Source organism: Calidris pugnax, unplaced genomic scaffold (genome assembly GCF_001431845.1).
Source record: "Calidris pugnax isolate Ruff unplaced genomic scaffold, ASM143184v1 scaffold32, whole genome shotgun sequence".
NCBI classification, from domain to species: Eukaryota; Metazoa; Chordata; class Aves; order Charadriiformes; family Scolopacidae; genus Calidris; species Calidris pugnax.
In genome coordinates this window covers 2,006,268-2,023,354 of record NW_015090783.1, presented here as the reverse complement: position 1 = coordinate 2,023,354, position 17,087 = coordinate 2,006,268, and the positions used below count along the sequence as shown (strand labels likewise).

At 39.7% G+C, this 17,087-nt stretch overlaps 1 protein-coding gene across 1 annotated transcript; it reads left to right on the top strand.

The window, feature by feature from the left end:
• Nucleotides 1-7,766: 7,766 nt before the first annotated feature.
• On the top strand, nt 7,767-14,110 carry VPS37B (vacuolar protein sorting 37 homolog B (S. cerevisiae)). Its single transcript, XM_014964007.1, has 3 exons — nt 7,767-7,938; nt 8,570-8,652; nt 9,755-14,110. Exons 1-3 carry the CDS (start codon nt 7,794-7,796, stop codon nt 10,253-10,255), a joined length of 729 nt encoding a protein of 242 aa, XP_014819493.1. The 5' UTR covers nt 7,767-7,793; the 3' UTR covers nt 10,256-14,110.
• Nucleotides 14,111-17,087: the final 2,977 nt, after the last annotated feature.

Genomic DNA, 17,087 nt, shown 5'->3' with positions numbered 1-17,087 from the left:
GTTGAGAATTGAAACTGCTGAGGAAACAGATACTGCTGTGATAAGTAACACGTGCAGAGATCTTACAGGCACCGTGGTTTACCAGGGCTCAGGAGTACCCTTCTGTATCAAAACTAAATATTTAAGGAAAGTCAATGGGTTATAACAGGCTTAACTTTGTAAAGATATAAATGGGTGCAGTATTGCTGTTTTCAACATGACCTCTGGCAAGGTACATCAGCAGAAAGCCTGGCTAAGTGGGCTCTTTTAATTATTTATTTGTCAAGACATACTTAAGACTGTAGGTCAGAAGTGACTGAAAACCTCATGACCAGAGTAGAAAAGATCCTCTGTCTCTCCAGAACTAGACCATATTCTCAATTTGACCCTCCGGTTTTCCTCTTTCTTTGGCAACAGAAGGCTTTTAAATTGTAGAGTAAAGTTCTTGGGGCCTGAGGGAATATTTTGTGGTGTTTGGAAAGTGTGGCTAGGGTTGGAGGTATCCAAGCTGTGTGGAAATATGGCTGTGCTACTGTCTAGTATAATCCTCTTTTATTGTGTGTGGAGGCTTTTACTTGGGTCTGTTCAACTAGAAATGCATTTACCCACCTTGGAAGCAAGTGGCCGTGCTCAAATACTTCTTCCTCATTCTACTTTGCCTCCACTGAATTGTTTACTGCTTGAGTTTGTGCTGCTGGGTCCTCATTTTTCACTGTGAAGCATGTGGCAGGAAGAGGGAGAGAGGGAAATCCTGAACGTTAAGGAGGAACTGTGGTGACTTCACTGCTACTTATGAAGGTATTTGGTTGTCAGTCCACGTATATCTAGGTTGTAGGAGTATTCCAAAGTCCTTAGATTCATCATTTCATTATGGCATGCCAATTAAATCATGATTCCTGAGTCACTTCTCTGAGGTCATTTGTGTTTTCGGTGGCAAAGTTGGCTAAAGCTGATTATTCCATAATTGAAAAAAACCTTTGTTCTCTTTATTGCAAGGGAAACCCAGCTCAAAAACCAATGTTTTGTTCACAAAGAAGGAGGGTTTGGAAAACCACTTGGCTTTCTTGCTAATAGCTAAAAATAGGCACCTCCAGCCTTAAAGGGAATGTATTCCTGTGCAGCATTTGAGCAGGATTTATATATGTCATTGTGGGGGTGCATATATATATATATATATGTGTATGCTCACGCACACAATCGTATATATATATATATATATCTATATCTGTGTATGCTCACGCACACATTTATTTTTTCTGGGGTAATGTGTATATACAGTGTCCTTCACACTGTATCCTCAGGTATGTGAAAATGAGAAAAAGGGCTAAGCTGCTTTTTCTGTCTGTAGGTTGTTTTTGAAGCCTCTGGGCTTTTAGTGCTTGAACAACGAACATCTTGTCTGATAGAAAGAGGAAGGAAGCCAATTGTCTGGTGCTCCAAGTCTTTTAAAATTGAGGAGGATTTTTTTTTTTCTACTAATCCTTTGAGGTTAGTATCTGTAGTACATCTACAGTATTCATGTTCATGAAATAAAAGTACATTGTTTATAGAAGTCCATGTTGGTGAGATAACTCTAAACAGCATAGATGAGAGAACTTGTGACCTGACACTGGTGGTAGCTCAATGAATTTTTCTTCTGTGAAAATGAGTTTTCTTTTTATCTACTGGAACATCCCTTTAGTAACAGTGTGACATTGTGTTATTGACCACTAAGGTTCTACTGCCAAAAATTATTTGCTTGTCAAGACCTTAATTATATGAAATCAAGAAGTCAGAAGTGTACTGCCTTCCTGTCATTCCAGGATTTCAGAGTGCACTGGCAAGTACAGAAGGGGTTTTCAAGCGTAGTCCTTTTCTCAAAAGCCAATTGAAAAGATCGGGCAGTGCGGAAAGTCCAAGCTAAAACTATGTGAATTCATGCCCAGATTTCTTGGATTCTCACTCCTGTCCTAAAACCACATTGTGTAAGCGGTTATGTTCTTGTTTGCCAAACATGAAATTTTAGTTACAAAGTTAGAAATTAGACTTGGTGACAACTATAGATTTTTCTCTTCCAGCTGAGCATCAAATGAGTAACCTGCCTGTGTCTGATAAGTGCAAATTGCAGTTCTGGGTGCCTCTTTCCTCTGTAATAAACGTTTAGGCATTGCAACTTGCCTTTTAACCTTTATTTTGTCATTTTTAAAGCTAGTACTTACGTAATCAGAGGACCTAAATTTAGCAAATCTAATTACTTTGGACTCTGTATTAATATTTATTACTGAACAGGTGTTGTTAGAGGATGTGTTACCGTTTACCAGTACTTGATGAAAAGCACTCTTAAGTCTTCTGTAAAAGAATTCTCTTTTCTCCTACTCTGCACCTGTCAGCTCCTGTTTCAGGGGTTAATCTGACACTCCAGATATGCTTCGTTATACTTCCGTAGTCTGGCGGCATATTTTATTTCTAATTTACAAGTACATGTAAGTGAAAGAGAGAGAGTGTGGGAACGATAAAGGCTAGAGCAAGACAAGAGAAACCAAGGTGGATGTATGCTCTGTATAAAGCAATTAAAATGGTACCACTTAAAACTTCTTTTTATTTATAGCTACTTAAGATACTTTTTCTTGAAAGTACAGAGACTACTTGCCATGGTGCTTGCCAAAGCAAGCTTATAATTATAGCAGCACTTGATGGACTTTGTGGGTAGTTGAAGTTTCAGTCGCTCAGGCTGCATCTTGGGAGGCATCTGGTCTGGAATTGTTCTTCTGGGAATGTGCTTGTGGATGAGCAGGAGCGACACTTCTCAGAGACGTTTTGCACAAAAAACTCCTCCTGCAAACCATTATTCTGGAGTAAATGATAAACAGCAGAAATGTTGCTGAGCTAGTACTAGCTTCTGTTTTAATGTTATTCAGCATTTTTCTTCCCTTTTGAAAAGTGGGATGAAATGAAGCTGCAGTTGATGAAAGTAGTAGAATCTCAATTCCCAAAGCAGTTGCTGCTGCCTATTCTTGGAATTGCTTATTAAACAAAACCTGGAGTAAAATTATTCAAATTATTTCTGTTAAGGAAACTCACTTTTTCAGCATCTTATGTTTTGAAGTGCTGCATAAATCACGATTTTTGTTTTTAATAACCTCTGTGTGTCCATGGTTTTATTTTCTTGCAGTGTACAATTTGGTTTGACTGGTCTGCTCAGGGATCAATCCTTTGCAAGGATTGCAATGAGCAATCCTTTGCCTATTGGAATCCTTTTATAACCAGCTCAGTATTGTTGCCCCATCTGTCCCTTTCAGAATTCACAGTGAGAGTTTAGCAGTTAAAAAAAAAAACCAAAAAAACATATGTTCACTTTAATATTGTCCTGTTTCATTATGTCTTGTGATTCTGACTGGTATTTCTCCTCTCAGATTAATGTTTCCTGCCTGCTGAAGTGCTCATGATCTCAATAGTCTTGTTAGCAATTCTGCTGGAGAATCGCACGCTGTTTGCTTATTTCTCTTAATAACTTTTTTTTACGTTGCACTTCCAGTGGACAGGTGAACATCTGATGCAGTAGCAGCTCCCTGCTAATACAAGTTTTTGTCACACAACACATCTGACAACAAAATAACTTCTGTTGGATTTATTCCTTGCTTGGCTATTGTCTTGGGCTTGTGGAAAGCTGTGAATGGGGGCTGAAAGCCTGCTTTGTGCTGCGTTGATAATCTTAATAGACTGGTCATGCTGTATTGTATCTTTGACCCTTGGATGATTTTGCAACTGTTTTTTGTTCGTTTTAAATTAGTCAACGTTTTTTGAAAGCGTTTCTGCAGGGCCTTTTCAGGTAACTTCACCGTGTTTACTTTTCTGATTCCTTGAATTAACTTCTAAATGCAGCAGGACAGTTGCAGAAAAGTTAACTATGTGGACCTTAACAACAGTGCCAGAGATTATTCTGGTTTGTAAAATCATGACTGTATTCAAGTTGTATTGCTTTGGGATTATCTATTGTTCTGACTGTTGTGAAATAGAATTTACTTATTCCATAGACTTCAAAGTTTTTTCACTGCCATGAAGCATTTAAATGTCCTGAAAGGGTGGATGGGTCTTCACCAGCTCCTCCTGAAGTTTCATTAAACATCATTCCTAAGTTAACCTTGTATTTGAGGAACTGATTCTTCTCAGGGTTTTGAGTAAAATTTAGTTTGAGTTTCTCATCTCTTCAGCTGTCCATTTTTTAAAGAAATGTGACACAGAATAATGCTTCAAGAGAGACACTGGAATTGATCATTAAATGTCAATCATGGTTTTTGTTCAACTTCTGTAGAAAAAATGTGCCCTTCTTAGAAGTGCTATAATATGGAAAAAGTTGAGTCATTAAGTTTTCATTAATTTCAAGCACTGTAATTTAAAGTGCGATTATGAATACCTTAACTTTTTTTCAGTTTTAAACCAAGTATTTTTAAGACTTTTGCTTAAGTTTAGACGAGTTCCATAATTGCTAGATAGCAGGTGCCAAGGACAGCAAAGGATGCCACTCTGCATTAGATACAGGTCATAATATTGACTTTATTTTTACAAGTCAGGTAGATCATGTCATGCTGGTATCTATTCATCTTTACACATTTGAAATTATTTAAAAATAAAGGTTTTTTTAGAAAATCATAGTAGAAAGTTAGGCATTTGCTTCCTCCTTCCCCTCCCTAGTCCTGTTGAGAGGCATTATGATACTTGAGGCAGGAGTTATTTAAAAGTACTGTTTGAAAACACCACAAAAGCCTCATTTGACTTCAGGAAGCTTTATTCTGTTTACCTGAAAGTTCTTCCTTCTCTTCTTTATTACATATTATTTCAGTAAAAGTTTTCTGCTCCTGGGATTTGTGTTCTTGAAAGGTTGGTAGGTTTGTGTCCGCTGGCTTTTTTTCTCTCTAGAGGAAATGTACGCGTTCTTCATCCTGAAAAAAAAAGATCAAAGTTCACTCATAGAACTGGTCTTCCCAGACTGACTGCGCAACTGGTTTGAAATGAGAGTAGCAGCAATGAAAATACCATCACCAGATCAAATTGAAGTCACTTGAAGGAAGTTAGTTTGCTCATTAAAATGGTGAAAGAGGAGAGGCTTCAGAAACCATGAATCTTTCTGCACGCAAATGTTCTTTGGCTGGCAGCTCAGAAGACAGTTAACAAAATGTGTGGGGATGGCAGGTGATTTGCTAAGGAGCTGGATGCCGGTAATTAAGCTGTTAAATCATGTGTATTTTAGTTCCCTTCATAATTGTTAGAAAAAATGTAAAATAGGGGGACTTAATATTTCTGAAAGCAGCAGTCTAACAGCATTAGATCATATGAGAAGAGCCAAATGGAAGAAACCAGTTTAATTTAAATTATTTTGTATTGGATTAAAAAGTGAGAAGAGAGGATTTTCTTTTTACTCTTGGAAAGGATTCAAGTTGAACACGAGCGTAGGGCTGGAAGCTTGTTTAGGCTTGATGCAAGAACTTGAGAAGACAAAACAGTATCACAAGTACAGTTCCTCCAATTTTCACAATTTAGAGTAGAATTTTGGTTTTATTGATGTAAACTATAGGACTCAGCATTATCCCTGATTTGATTATTTTAAGTGGTTTAGCAAGAACCGGGTGAAAGAGAGTAAAAGAGAGCAGTATCTGGGGCCAAAGATGTGTTTAAGTAACATTGAGCCAGTTTTGAATTCAGAAGATTAAAGCAGTGCGTAAATATTTCAAAAGGAAGTAATTGCTTTTGAAGACATCGTTGTGACACTTGGGAAGTATTTTCACCTGATGCACCTAGGCATGTGCTCAGACTGCCAAGAACACCTGAATCACAGTCCTGTCCTTTTCTGGGGCTTTTAAATAGCTCGTTTGGGCTTCCTCTTTTCCTGTTTCCGAGGTGTGGCTCTCCTATAGCCACCCATCAGCGTGAAAGGAAGAAAGCAATGTAGTCTTTGGGTTTGCACTGAATTCAGTGCAACTGCCCATAAAGAAGAGCTGTTACAGCTAAACAGGGATGATGTGGCCAAGAAGGGGCATATTATGTGGGAGGTCACAAAAAGTACCAAAGATTTCATTGATTGTGAAGGCAGCTTTAACAGAATCAGTTCTGTTGTGCCATGGGAAAACTGTCCCACTTGTTGATTCAGACTGAAAATCTGAAATTGGATCTCTTGCCTTTTTTTTTTTTTCTCCTTTTGATGTCCAGATATTTTAATGGATCTAACGTGACAATCAGGGCAGACTTCCCCAAACATTCAGCTTTCCCAAAAACTCACGAAGACTGTCTTGATTAAATAACCTCTGTGTGTGTGTATGAGCAAAGTTAGAATCTTGGTTTTCTGAGAATTGTCATTTGTTCTTTAGGAACAATGTCTTCGGGCTAGGATATGTTAAGCAGAAGGATTAAACTGAAAAACAAGCTTTTGGCATTAATCCAGGATTGATTTAACATAGTTGGGGAAGATTATTCTGTAGAAGGCACCGTAATGATGCAGTCCTAGGGTTTTGCATTTTAATAAGATAAAGGATGACACTCTGCAGTCTTGTTGCTTGTTACTGCTGGGATTCAGAGATCTTTTTAACAGCAACTGTTGCTTTATCTGTCAGTGTTCATTATGGGGGAATGATAAGGGTGGTGCATGAGGTGGGAATGAGGAAACATCTACATTAAATAATGAGTAAAAGTTCATACAAAGCACCTTCAGGTAGCAGAGCATGAATGTAAAAATCTAATCTCACAAAGCTGTGACAGCTGGCAGGTCAGACCTCACAAATTTGTGACAAGAATTAGAAGAAACTCGGGTGGCATAAACTGCATTCCTCTGCCTCTTTGCAGAAATGTCTAAGTGAGTGCCCAGAGGCTGGTTTCTGCCCAGAAACCACTGTTCTGCCACCAAGAGGAAATCTGCTAGACCTCACAAATTTGTGACAAGAATTAGAAGAAACTCGGGTGGCATAAACTGCATTCCTCTGCCTCTTTGCAGATATGTCTGAGTGCCCAGAGGCTGGTTTCTGCCCAGAAAACCACTGTTCTGCAGACGAGGGGAAACCTGCCTCTTGCAGGTTCAGTGCAGCAGGAGCCCTGTTCCTGTTCTGGTTGGGCAAAAGCCATTCTGCCCGCAGGAGCATTCACTGGCATCTCTGCCCCAGCTCAAAGGAGAGGGGGCTTCTTAGGAGTCCATGCCCACAGCACAAACTCTTCAAGTTATTGCCATTTCCAGCTTGGAGAAAACCATTTAATAAGCTCTCAGCTGAATGTGGGGAAAAAAAAAAATAAACGTGCAGGAAAGTGACTTGGTGACTTCAGGTCAGTGTTAATGCCTGTTCAGAAAGCGATTGAGTCACAGGTGCTCATAGCTGAAAGAAGAGATCCTTATTTTCGGGGCAATTCCTCTGAAGGTCTTTCCCCAATGAGTTTCAACCCTCCACTGTTGTTTTAGATGATCTCAATGTGCTGTTTGCAGCATAGACCTTCTTATTCCTTCTATATTATATGCTAGTAAAATAGTGTATCAGTATAGCAGTAAAAATACAGATCGTGAGAGAGGATTTTGTGTAGCAGAAAAAAGAGATGACAGTAAAAGAGCACAACAGCTGAAGCTGACCCATACAGTAGACATTCCCTCTGTTCATAAAAAGTCCAAATGTACTGTTATTGGTTGCAGGTCAAATAAAATAGTACTCATTTTTACAGAGAGCTTGCTTTTCTTGTTTATTTACAAGTTTTGAAATTCTCGTATTGTCTAAACAACTGTTCTTTTTGCTTAATATTTTCAGTATCATTTCACACTTTTTTTTTTCCCCCCCCAGGCCCAAAATGTTCAACACAGCAAGGACATGACTCTTGCCAGTAACCGCAGCCTGGCAGAAGGCAATCTTTTGTACCAGCCAAAGTTGGAGTCTTTGAAATCAAATTTGACTGAAAAATATCAAGAGCTGCAAGTTCTTTTCGAAGCGTACCAGATAAAGAAAACAAAACTAGGTAACATTTTCTGGTGACAATTATGATTTGCTGTTTTCTAAGTGAATGTAAATCTGTTGCACATTTTTTGTTTGATTTTTGGTATCTCATTTTTAGCTGTGGGAATTAGGGTACAAAATGAAATGTCATTCTTGTGTAGTTCTGAAATAGATTTCTTCTAATGATTTATTAAGTATCTGTTACACCTAGTAAGAGATACTGTGGATTCTTTCTGTTACTGTGTGATTGCCTACCTATTGTTGACGTACTCTTCTCTAAATGATCAAATTTGTTTACCTTGCTAAAAAGCAAAACATAATTTGAATTTTCAGTGATCAATCATAAAGCAAACAGAATATTGCATTTAACTTTCTCATTTCGTACTGAATTATGCAGTATTGTACGTCTGATACTGCACCTGCTGAAGTGCTCTGTCTTTAAATATTCTAAATATATCACTGTAATTAAATTTCACTTCTAGCACTCTGACAATATTCCTAAACTACTTAATATATTTTCTTACTGTAGATTTTCCTGTCTAGACCAATGGAGTATTCTAGTTGTACGTACATGCCTTAGAAATGTCCGTGCTTGCTGAGGCTGTAAAGCTTCAGTTAGAAGTCACTTATTGTTCTTTTTTGTGCCATGACAGACAGACAATCCAGTAATGCCTCACTGGAGACTCTGCTGGCGCTGCTTCAGACAGAGGGGGCTAAGATTGAGGAAGACACTGAGGTAATGATAGTACATTTCAATTCTGCCACTTAGAACCATTATTGGAGACTTTCCATGCGTGTAGCTGCAGTGCAGTGTTGAACGTGCAATAGACTAAAGGGATATTTATAAGAATTTGATTTGAACTTCAATGAACAGCCATTTGGCTTCAGTGAGAATTTTTTTATCTGAATAGTTTTTTACTCTTAACCTCTTTGAAGTTTAAGAAAGAAAACACCCCTTTTCAGAAAAGAAAGCCAGACTCTCTTACTTTGTTGGCATTTTCAAACTCACAGCACATAAATGGGGGATATTTTCTTTTTAATGGGGTTTGCCTGGTACATGCATCAATCCATTACAAATGTCAATTAGTAACCTAATGGAAAACTTTGCCTGCACTGTTTTATCTCCGGCATTTCCGGTGAAATATTCCATTAGGATTTCAACACATCTGACTAGGTGCCAGTGTCACTTGCTGTGATACAAGTGCTTGAAGGGTGATCTGTTTTCAGGATGATGGAAGTGTTTGACTTTGTTTGCTGATTTGCCTGTAGGACGTTTCCTGTAACTGTATCAGGGGAAAAAAAATCTGCTTATTGGCCTTGAGTTGTCATCGCAAAAAGACATTCCCAGGACAATTTTGTGATTTTATATGTGGTCACCTCTCTTAATTATTAAACACGATTTACCCGAAGCCTCAAGTAAGTGTGAGCATTAAACCTGGCTTAGCAGTAATCTGCCTCTCTGCACTGAGGGTTGCAGAGTTCTCGGTGTCTCTGGCATTACAAGCAGCACTGAGCTGTAGTTCAGTTAGCTGGCAATCTGGAAAGCTGGTGGACTTGATTCATTCCCATCCCTGATGATCAGGGGAACGTTCAGAGCTAGATTCAGATGATCTTACTGCTGTTGCTTCAGTATAAATGTAAGCAGAGATGATATTTAACTCCCAGTGCTTCTGAGTAATAACCAACTCAGAATTCTGCTCACAATTCTTAGCGTGCCAGTCATCTTCCATATGCAAGCTGGAAAATCACAGGCACAATTATACTATTTTTAGGATACGAGTCATTTAGATTCTCTTGCAGTATGTGGTTTTTCTAAGAGATTGTTCCATACTTGACAGAATATGGCAGAGAAATTTCTTGATGGTGAAATACCACTGGATTCCTTCATCGATGAGTACCAGAGCAAGCGTAAACTGGCTCACCAGCGACGTGTGAAAATCGAGAAGCTCCAAGAAATGGTGCTAAAGGGACAGAGACTTCCACAGGTTCAGCCACAGGCTCAGCCGAGAGCACCCGAGACAACACCAGCACCTCAAGATTCCTACACTTCGGATGCAAACACTCCTCCTTCAGTTGTGCCCCGACGAATACCACCCCCTCCACCTTCTTCAGTCCCAGCAGGACGCTTTCCTACTCCGTTTACTGCAGCCATGAGTTCAGGACCAGCTCTTTCTTATCCAGGTGCTCCGTATCCTCCTCTCCCCCCGCGACCGGGAGTTCAGTCTGGAAGTCCAATGCCACAGCCGGGATACCCAGCTCAGTTTGTACCGCAGTATCCTCCAGCTCTCCCCCAAAGACCACCTCGCCTTCCGCCACATCCTGGCTTTATCCTCCAGTGAATATTTTGGTGCGCCTGAGTTATGTATTGGTGCTTATATTTCCCTTTTATCCCCATCAGAGACTTCATGTAGGCAATGGAAAGCCTCTGGTTTTTGCACAATGGAGTACAACATCTGAGCTGTGGCACCGAGGTTTGCGATTGTGTTTGGTAAATGTGATTATTTTCGTTTTCAAATATCAGTGACAGCAAGGTTTTTCTAGGAAGGTTATAGGGTCTAAATTATGTAAATCCATCAAATTGTGAAACAACGTACAGTGGATTTCTTGACATTACAAATCAAATCATGTTTGGAATTCTTTAGTGACGGTAAATCAGCATCCTCTTCTGTTCTGATGTGTTCCCATCGCAGCTGGATGTGTGTGTGGCAAACTGGGAGCTATTTGTCCCTCTAAAGAATTCTCTGTCGGTGCCAGTGTTTGGGTAGTAACAACCAGATCTGAATACTGGGCAAAGAGTTGCAGTGGACCGCATCGGCATCCGTTGCAGTGTGCCCAGACAGCGGCATTTGTGGCCAGGTGCACGAGGTTTTTCAGAGCTCACTGAGCTGAAACTCTTGTCAGAAAATATTGCATGGTTTTTAGCCAGTAAAAGTTACAAGAGTTCCATTTCTACATTTCAGTTGTTACCTTAGACTTTTCAGAATAAAAGTACACACTCCTCCCACTCCTAAATAGCTTGATATCCTAAAAGTCCTGGTCTCTTGAAATTAAACTAAACTGTTTGTAGAGCCAGTTTAGAGTTTTATAGAAACTTTACCAGGCATTTTTATTTCCTTGCCTATTAAGACTCTTTCTTATGTTTATTTTTATTTTATTTTTCCACACCTTGGATACAGAAGTGATTTTTTTACACAGGTGCTTAGCTTTTGATATCATGTGATTCCAGAAATCTAGGCAGGGTATTTCTTAATCAAATACTGCGTTTTCACATTATGTAAATGCCCACTTGAAGCTCCACGGTTTCGTTTTATCCTTCAAACTCAGTCTCTCACTTGGCAGAACTATTTTTAACTTCCTCATTTCCTTTAGTTTTGCAGTTTTTGGCATGTGTATCTATCTGGAATTTGCAGGTACCGTTTCTCCGCAAGCAGGCAAAACAGGAAAGCTTTTTGAAATCCATGGTGGCTTTTTGCATCTGACATAATCCATTCTTGACTTCTTATGCCACTGGAGAGGGGGAGGCTTTTTAGGGGAGCTCAGATTTTGCTCTCAATGTGACTCTTGAAGCCTAAGGTGCAGACACTTGCTGGTTATTTTAATCTAGCATTGGAGGAGACAGATTTTAACACTTGTTGCTTGCGCAGAATGTCTCTGTAAATTCGTTACCAATTTCTCACATCCACAAACAACTTTCAACTAATTCATGGTCATTTAAGAAGCTCACAGTCCAGAATCTGTTACAGCCCCTGCGTTATTTCAAAGCATTTTCATATCATTGTCCTGGAATGCACGATGTTGTTTGGAAAGTCTGTACTACAAACAGCATCACTTAAAATAGAATATCTATTTTTTTTTTTCTTTACGTAAGGCTGTCCCTTAATCATTTCCTCGGGAGTGTGGCGGTTGCTAGCAAATACTAATCTGAAATTAAGCTCATAACAGGAAGCTCTCTATTCTGAAAATACGGTTATTTGGCTTGTTCTGCCTTCTGAAGACAAAGGGCAGAAGGTTGGTCAGTGTTATTGGCAGCTGAACCAATTCCCCAGTGTAAGTCTGGAAAGTTTCTATAGATGGGGGATTTTGTGAAGCAATGTGCATTGGATTTGTTTGCAAAGTGTGTTTTTTTCTGTAATCTAGTGATGGTACAGGATGTGTTTTGTTTTTTTTTTTTTAAATAGTGTAATATCTTTTCTTGGTATTATTTTCTCACTGAAGCTTCGTATAAGCATGGTTAATTATGACTCGTTTCAAAGTAATTTTGCTGTGCTATTAGTGCTGGTACTTGGACTGTTGTATCTGAATGCTAAACATAAGTCTGCTGTAGAAATGAATTGTGTCCTAGAAAGAATTAAAGTGGGTGGGGGCTACCAGGGTGGTGACTGAGTACAGAAATGCGTACTTTGAGCCTGCTACACAAAAACTCTAAAACACTCTCAAATTAGTTTTGCTAACAGTTAATGAAAACAACCAGGTATATTTTACACTTATCAAGTGCCAACTTTTTTTCCGAGGGCTGAAAATCCTCAGAAGTGATGGAGGTGATAGATAAGTGTATTGTGAATTTGCACTGCGTTTTATGTATCTAACTTTATTGGTATTAGTAGTCCAAAAATATTTTTACTACTTGTTAAATTTTCTGTCTTTTGGTAACTTTTGTGATAACATGACCTTTCAGGGATACTTTATCTAGAAACTGACTCTTGTGCAAACTAAATACAGACAAAGCTAATGCAATTTTTCTGTCTGAAAGCAAAACAATGCATTATTGCATATGCATGTGGCTGATGTGCCTTAGGATCACTACTTGTGATTGTAAAACTAGGATATTAGCGTTTTTATCATTTGAATGGCCATTGCTTAACTCTAAGGGCTCTTCAAGAGCACTTTCTTTTACAAAAAAACTCACCCTTGTACTTCAGAAAAAAACAAAGGCCGTATCTGCTATTTGTAAGCTTATAGTTGCCTTCACTGATGGATAGGTTTGAGTATCGATAATGTAACTAATGTGATGCTTCAGTTACAGCAAACTCGTAACTGAAATCCAGCTGCTCATGGAAAACGTTTTGCCATTAATTGTGTGTGTGTATGTGCGCACAAACTGTAAATATATACTTGACTGCTGGTAATGTTTAAGGGTAAAGGAGAAAGATGACCGTGGAAAGCTGTTTAAATCCTTTCAGAAACAAACTTTACAAAACACTAACCTGAACGAGTTGGGCAAGGGGTGTGTCAGTGCTTTCAAAGCCTGTTGCCCTTCAACAGCTTCTCCTGTTGTGTTATAGCTAATAAATAAATTCTGCTATGGCTAGGATGTTTAGAATCATACTAATTTGCACTGTTTATAAGATAGTGAGATTAAAATGCCATAGGCAAGCTGAGACTTGAGAGGGGGTGGCTCAGTATGCTTGCCAAAATATATATATATATATTATTATGTTGTCTTGAGGATTTTTAATGTCTGCTGCAAATAGCATATACTTCCCCAAAGCAATTGGAGTGGAGAAAAAAATCTTTTAAATACAATGTGTAACATGGCTTTAGAGTGTTGGTAGCGTTGAAAATGCTCTCTCTGGATGGCATGACTTTTGCCAGCCTTTTGTATGCGGTTTTATAAGTTATGACTAATTGAGTTGTATGTGGTTAGGTTGTTTGATGGTCAGCACTGAATGGTTCTAACTCAAGGATGAGTTTTGCTGCACTTCAGTGCTGTCTCCTAGAGGAAGCGGAGTCAGTTGTTCTAGCACAGCTGGTCCACACAGGTCACCCTTGTACCCGTGACCCGTGAGGGACTATATAGAATATGAGTTTTGATGTGATGCCAGGAGGCAGAGCCCTGGGCACAGCCTGGTCATGGGTAAGCATTACGTTTAGTGCCCCGACTTCCACAACCTCAGTCTCGACCTCTTTTGGGACTTCTCTGCCCTCTCAAACTGGAATAATGACTTAGATACAGAGCTCAAATCGACAATTCCTTTAGCCTGAATATAGAGCTGCTTGGCAAACACTGAGTTCTGAGGAGGTAGAGTTGTCCTGCACCCGAACCTTCCTCTGTGTAATCCTGGACAGTCTAATAAAGGGGCAGTTTTATATGCCTAGCAAGTTGTGAAACGTACAGTGGATTTGTTTGCATAATAAGTCTTTCTGTAATCTACTGTGGTCTGATTTTAAATAAAATAGCATATCTCTCTCGGTGTTGTCTTCCGGTTGTGGTGTCCTTTAATCACAGTGGAGTTATGTTAATGCTTTTCCGTACTAATGGTGACTTTTATGTGGCAACAAAGTGAACATAAGTTAACATAGAATGTAAATTTGCAAGAAAATAACTTTTAATTATTCATAGTAAATCTGTTGTCCATGGTTTTAGTGGCTGGATGTAATGAGTCCATTTTGTATGTAGCTGATACAGGGTAGGTGTATGCTCAGGATGGATCCTGCACATTGTAATCATGTCACCGAGGTAGGAGGGCTGACTTGCCAGGTAGAATCCCTTCGCTTTTGTTTCCGTTTCCTTCAATTAGCTGGCATAGTGAAGTGTTCAGAATCTTCACTTGGAAAAGCTGAAGGAAGGGGGAAGGCCACTTTTATTTGTTAAAGGAGGAAAAGCTTAGATTTCAGCCAAGACAAGTCAGGAGAGATGAGTCAACCAAAGTTATTTAAGAATATGAGTCAGAGGGCAGAAAAGACCTGATGTAATTTTCTGTGATATCTGTCGCCTCAGTAGCAATGTGAAATAGAACTACTGCGGAATAACTGATCAGAGATGGGAGAAAATCCCTTTTTTAATTGTTTCTTGCTACGTTCTGCTTGTGGTGCCCGGGGAGATTTGATAACCTCCTGCTGAGGCAGAAATGAGGAGGCTACAGCTGAGGACAAGGCGCTGTGCTGAGTCAGAGCAGGTGGGCGAGGAAAGGAGATGGAGTTATGTAAAAACTGCGGCTCTTCTAAGAATTTGCAGCAATGCCCCTGTCCTGCAGCTTGAAGAAGGTGTGCACAACACCTCAAGAAGTGCCTGTTCCGAGACTGGGGTTCGGGTGGCCCCTCCGCATGATTCACATGCCATGGGAGATGGTTGTGGGTGGGATTGTTCCCTGTGCAAAGGAGATGTGACCCAGGACGGCCAGACCTTGCCAGGGAGGGGACTCACATGTTGCTTGTGTAATGGATAACAAAAAAAGCAAAGTAACACAAAAACAGCAAGTGGTGCGTCAGTGATACGCTGGCAGGGCTTCACGTGGTCTTGGCTTGTCCCTTCTCTGTGGAAGCTGGCTTCGTAGGCTGTGCAAGCCTACACAGATCCTTCAGTAGCACTTGTTCCTGTAATGTGAGTCCTCTTCTGGCTGTATATTAACCCACTTTTACAGGTTTGTCTGTTCACCTCTCTGAGGCCTTGTCACTAGAAACAAGACATGGTGCTTTGCGTTCTTTGGGGAGGTTTTAGTCTCAACTGAAGTTCTAGAGAAGCCCTGTTGAGACTCTGGTGCCCCATCTGATCTCCCTAAAGCAGGCTGTCCCTGGGCAGCCTGTGGTGGGCTCAACCTCACCTGAAGCCGTATTTCCAGTTTTTCTCCCTACAAAGGGAGACAGGACAAATTGCAGACTGCTGTGGCTGGAAGACTTGGTGGTGTGTCCCTTGAGCCCTGGATCCTACTGTAAGCTAAGGCTGTCTTTTAGTACTACTTACTATCCCCACACTATTGAAAAGGGCTTTTTCTACATACTCATAGATGATGAGTAGGAATTATTTTTTCCTTCAAAGCTAAAAAGGTTTTACTCTCACCACATCAGCTAATTGCACACCTTGCTATGTTCTCTTCAAGTGACACATTTTTCCAGCAACCACTGCTTGGGATGGGCTGATTTCTGAGAGATTCATTAGTCTTGAAAGACGCCAGCTGCATCTCGTAGAGGATGGGAGATGACAAAGTGGCTGCAGGTTTGGGGGCTGGAACGAGACCACCTGGTTGAGGAGAAAATGCTGGTTGTGGAGAAATTAAATAATGGCCTTTGGGCTGCTGTGTGTGTTAGTTGTCTTGCCACCAGAAGCAATAGATGGTTTGTAAGGGGAATACATACCATCTTGGTATTTTTTGATTTAAACCTGCATACCTATGAGGCAATTGTTATATGCTTTTATTAGCTGATATTTTTGTATTTCCCAAGTAATTTTTCTGATTGGGTCCATCAGGAAATAGTGTCACTAAAAATAGTACTGCCCAGATGCACATAATTCATGCCTTAGTCACTGCTACTGGCAGATTAGGCACAGAAGGGAAATAAAATACCTTGCAAATGGGCGGCTGCTGTTCATAACTTTAATTAAGGGCTCTTAAAAACATATTTTTCCAGAAGTGTTTTTTACCTCACTTCCTAGAGCAGGTAATGACAGTGGGCTTGATTTCAATGGACATTTTTTTCCCGAGGATATAAGAGACTTGTGTTTTGTAAACTTTGCTCTCTGTAACGATGCTGTTACTGGACCTGAGCTGCTTTGTGTGCTCGTGTTCAAATTAATTTGTGGTTACTGGAGATTTGGCTGCTGAGAGCACCAAAGGGTGGGGAAAGGAGGGCTTTGACAGCAGGCTCTTTGAAAGCTGCTTCAAGAAAAATAAATTGTACTGTACTAATCCCTGCAGAAGGGAGCAGAATGTAGTATTTCACAACTTTTGCTTGGTTATTTTCCATTGTTTTTGTTACACAGGTACTGGGTAAAATTTGTTCTCAGTAGCTCATCAAGTTAAACATCTTCCTCTCTCCACAGATACAGTAATGGTATTTAAAAGTCGTTAGCAAATTGGATCCTGTACAGCAGGATGTTTTGATGTAGTCTCAAAATAAACCTTTGCATACACAGTTTGCAGTTGTGATTTTTTGTCTGCTACAAATAGCAAATGCTTTCCAAAAAGTATAGGAGTTAGAACATCTCAGATGGACAATAAGCTTAATTTTGGTATAAAAATTACTTCAGTGGATAGGTTATACTTTAAGTGGACTTGGGAGCTTGTTTTTATTTTTGCTGATATTTTTTGAGACTTTGTATGTGCTGGTTTGGTTGTTTTACCTTCAGCTTCTGTAAGTACCCATTTAGGTAAATCATAGTGAAAACAGCAGCGGTGTTAAACAAGTTATATTTACCCATAGCATCATTCTTGATTTTTTGATCATTACTTGATT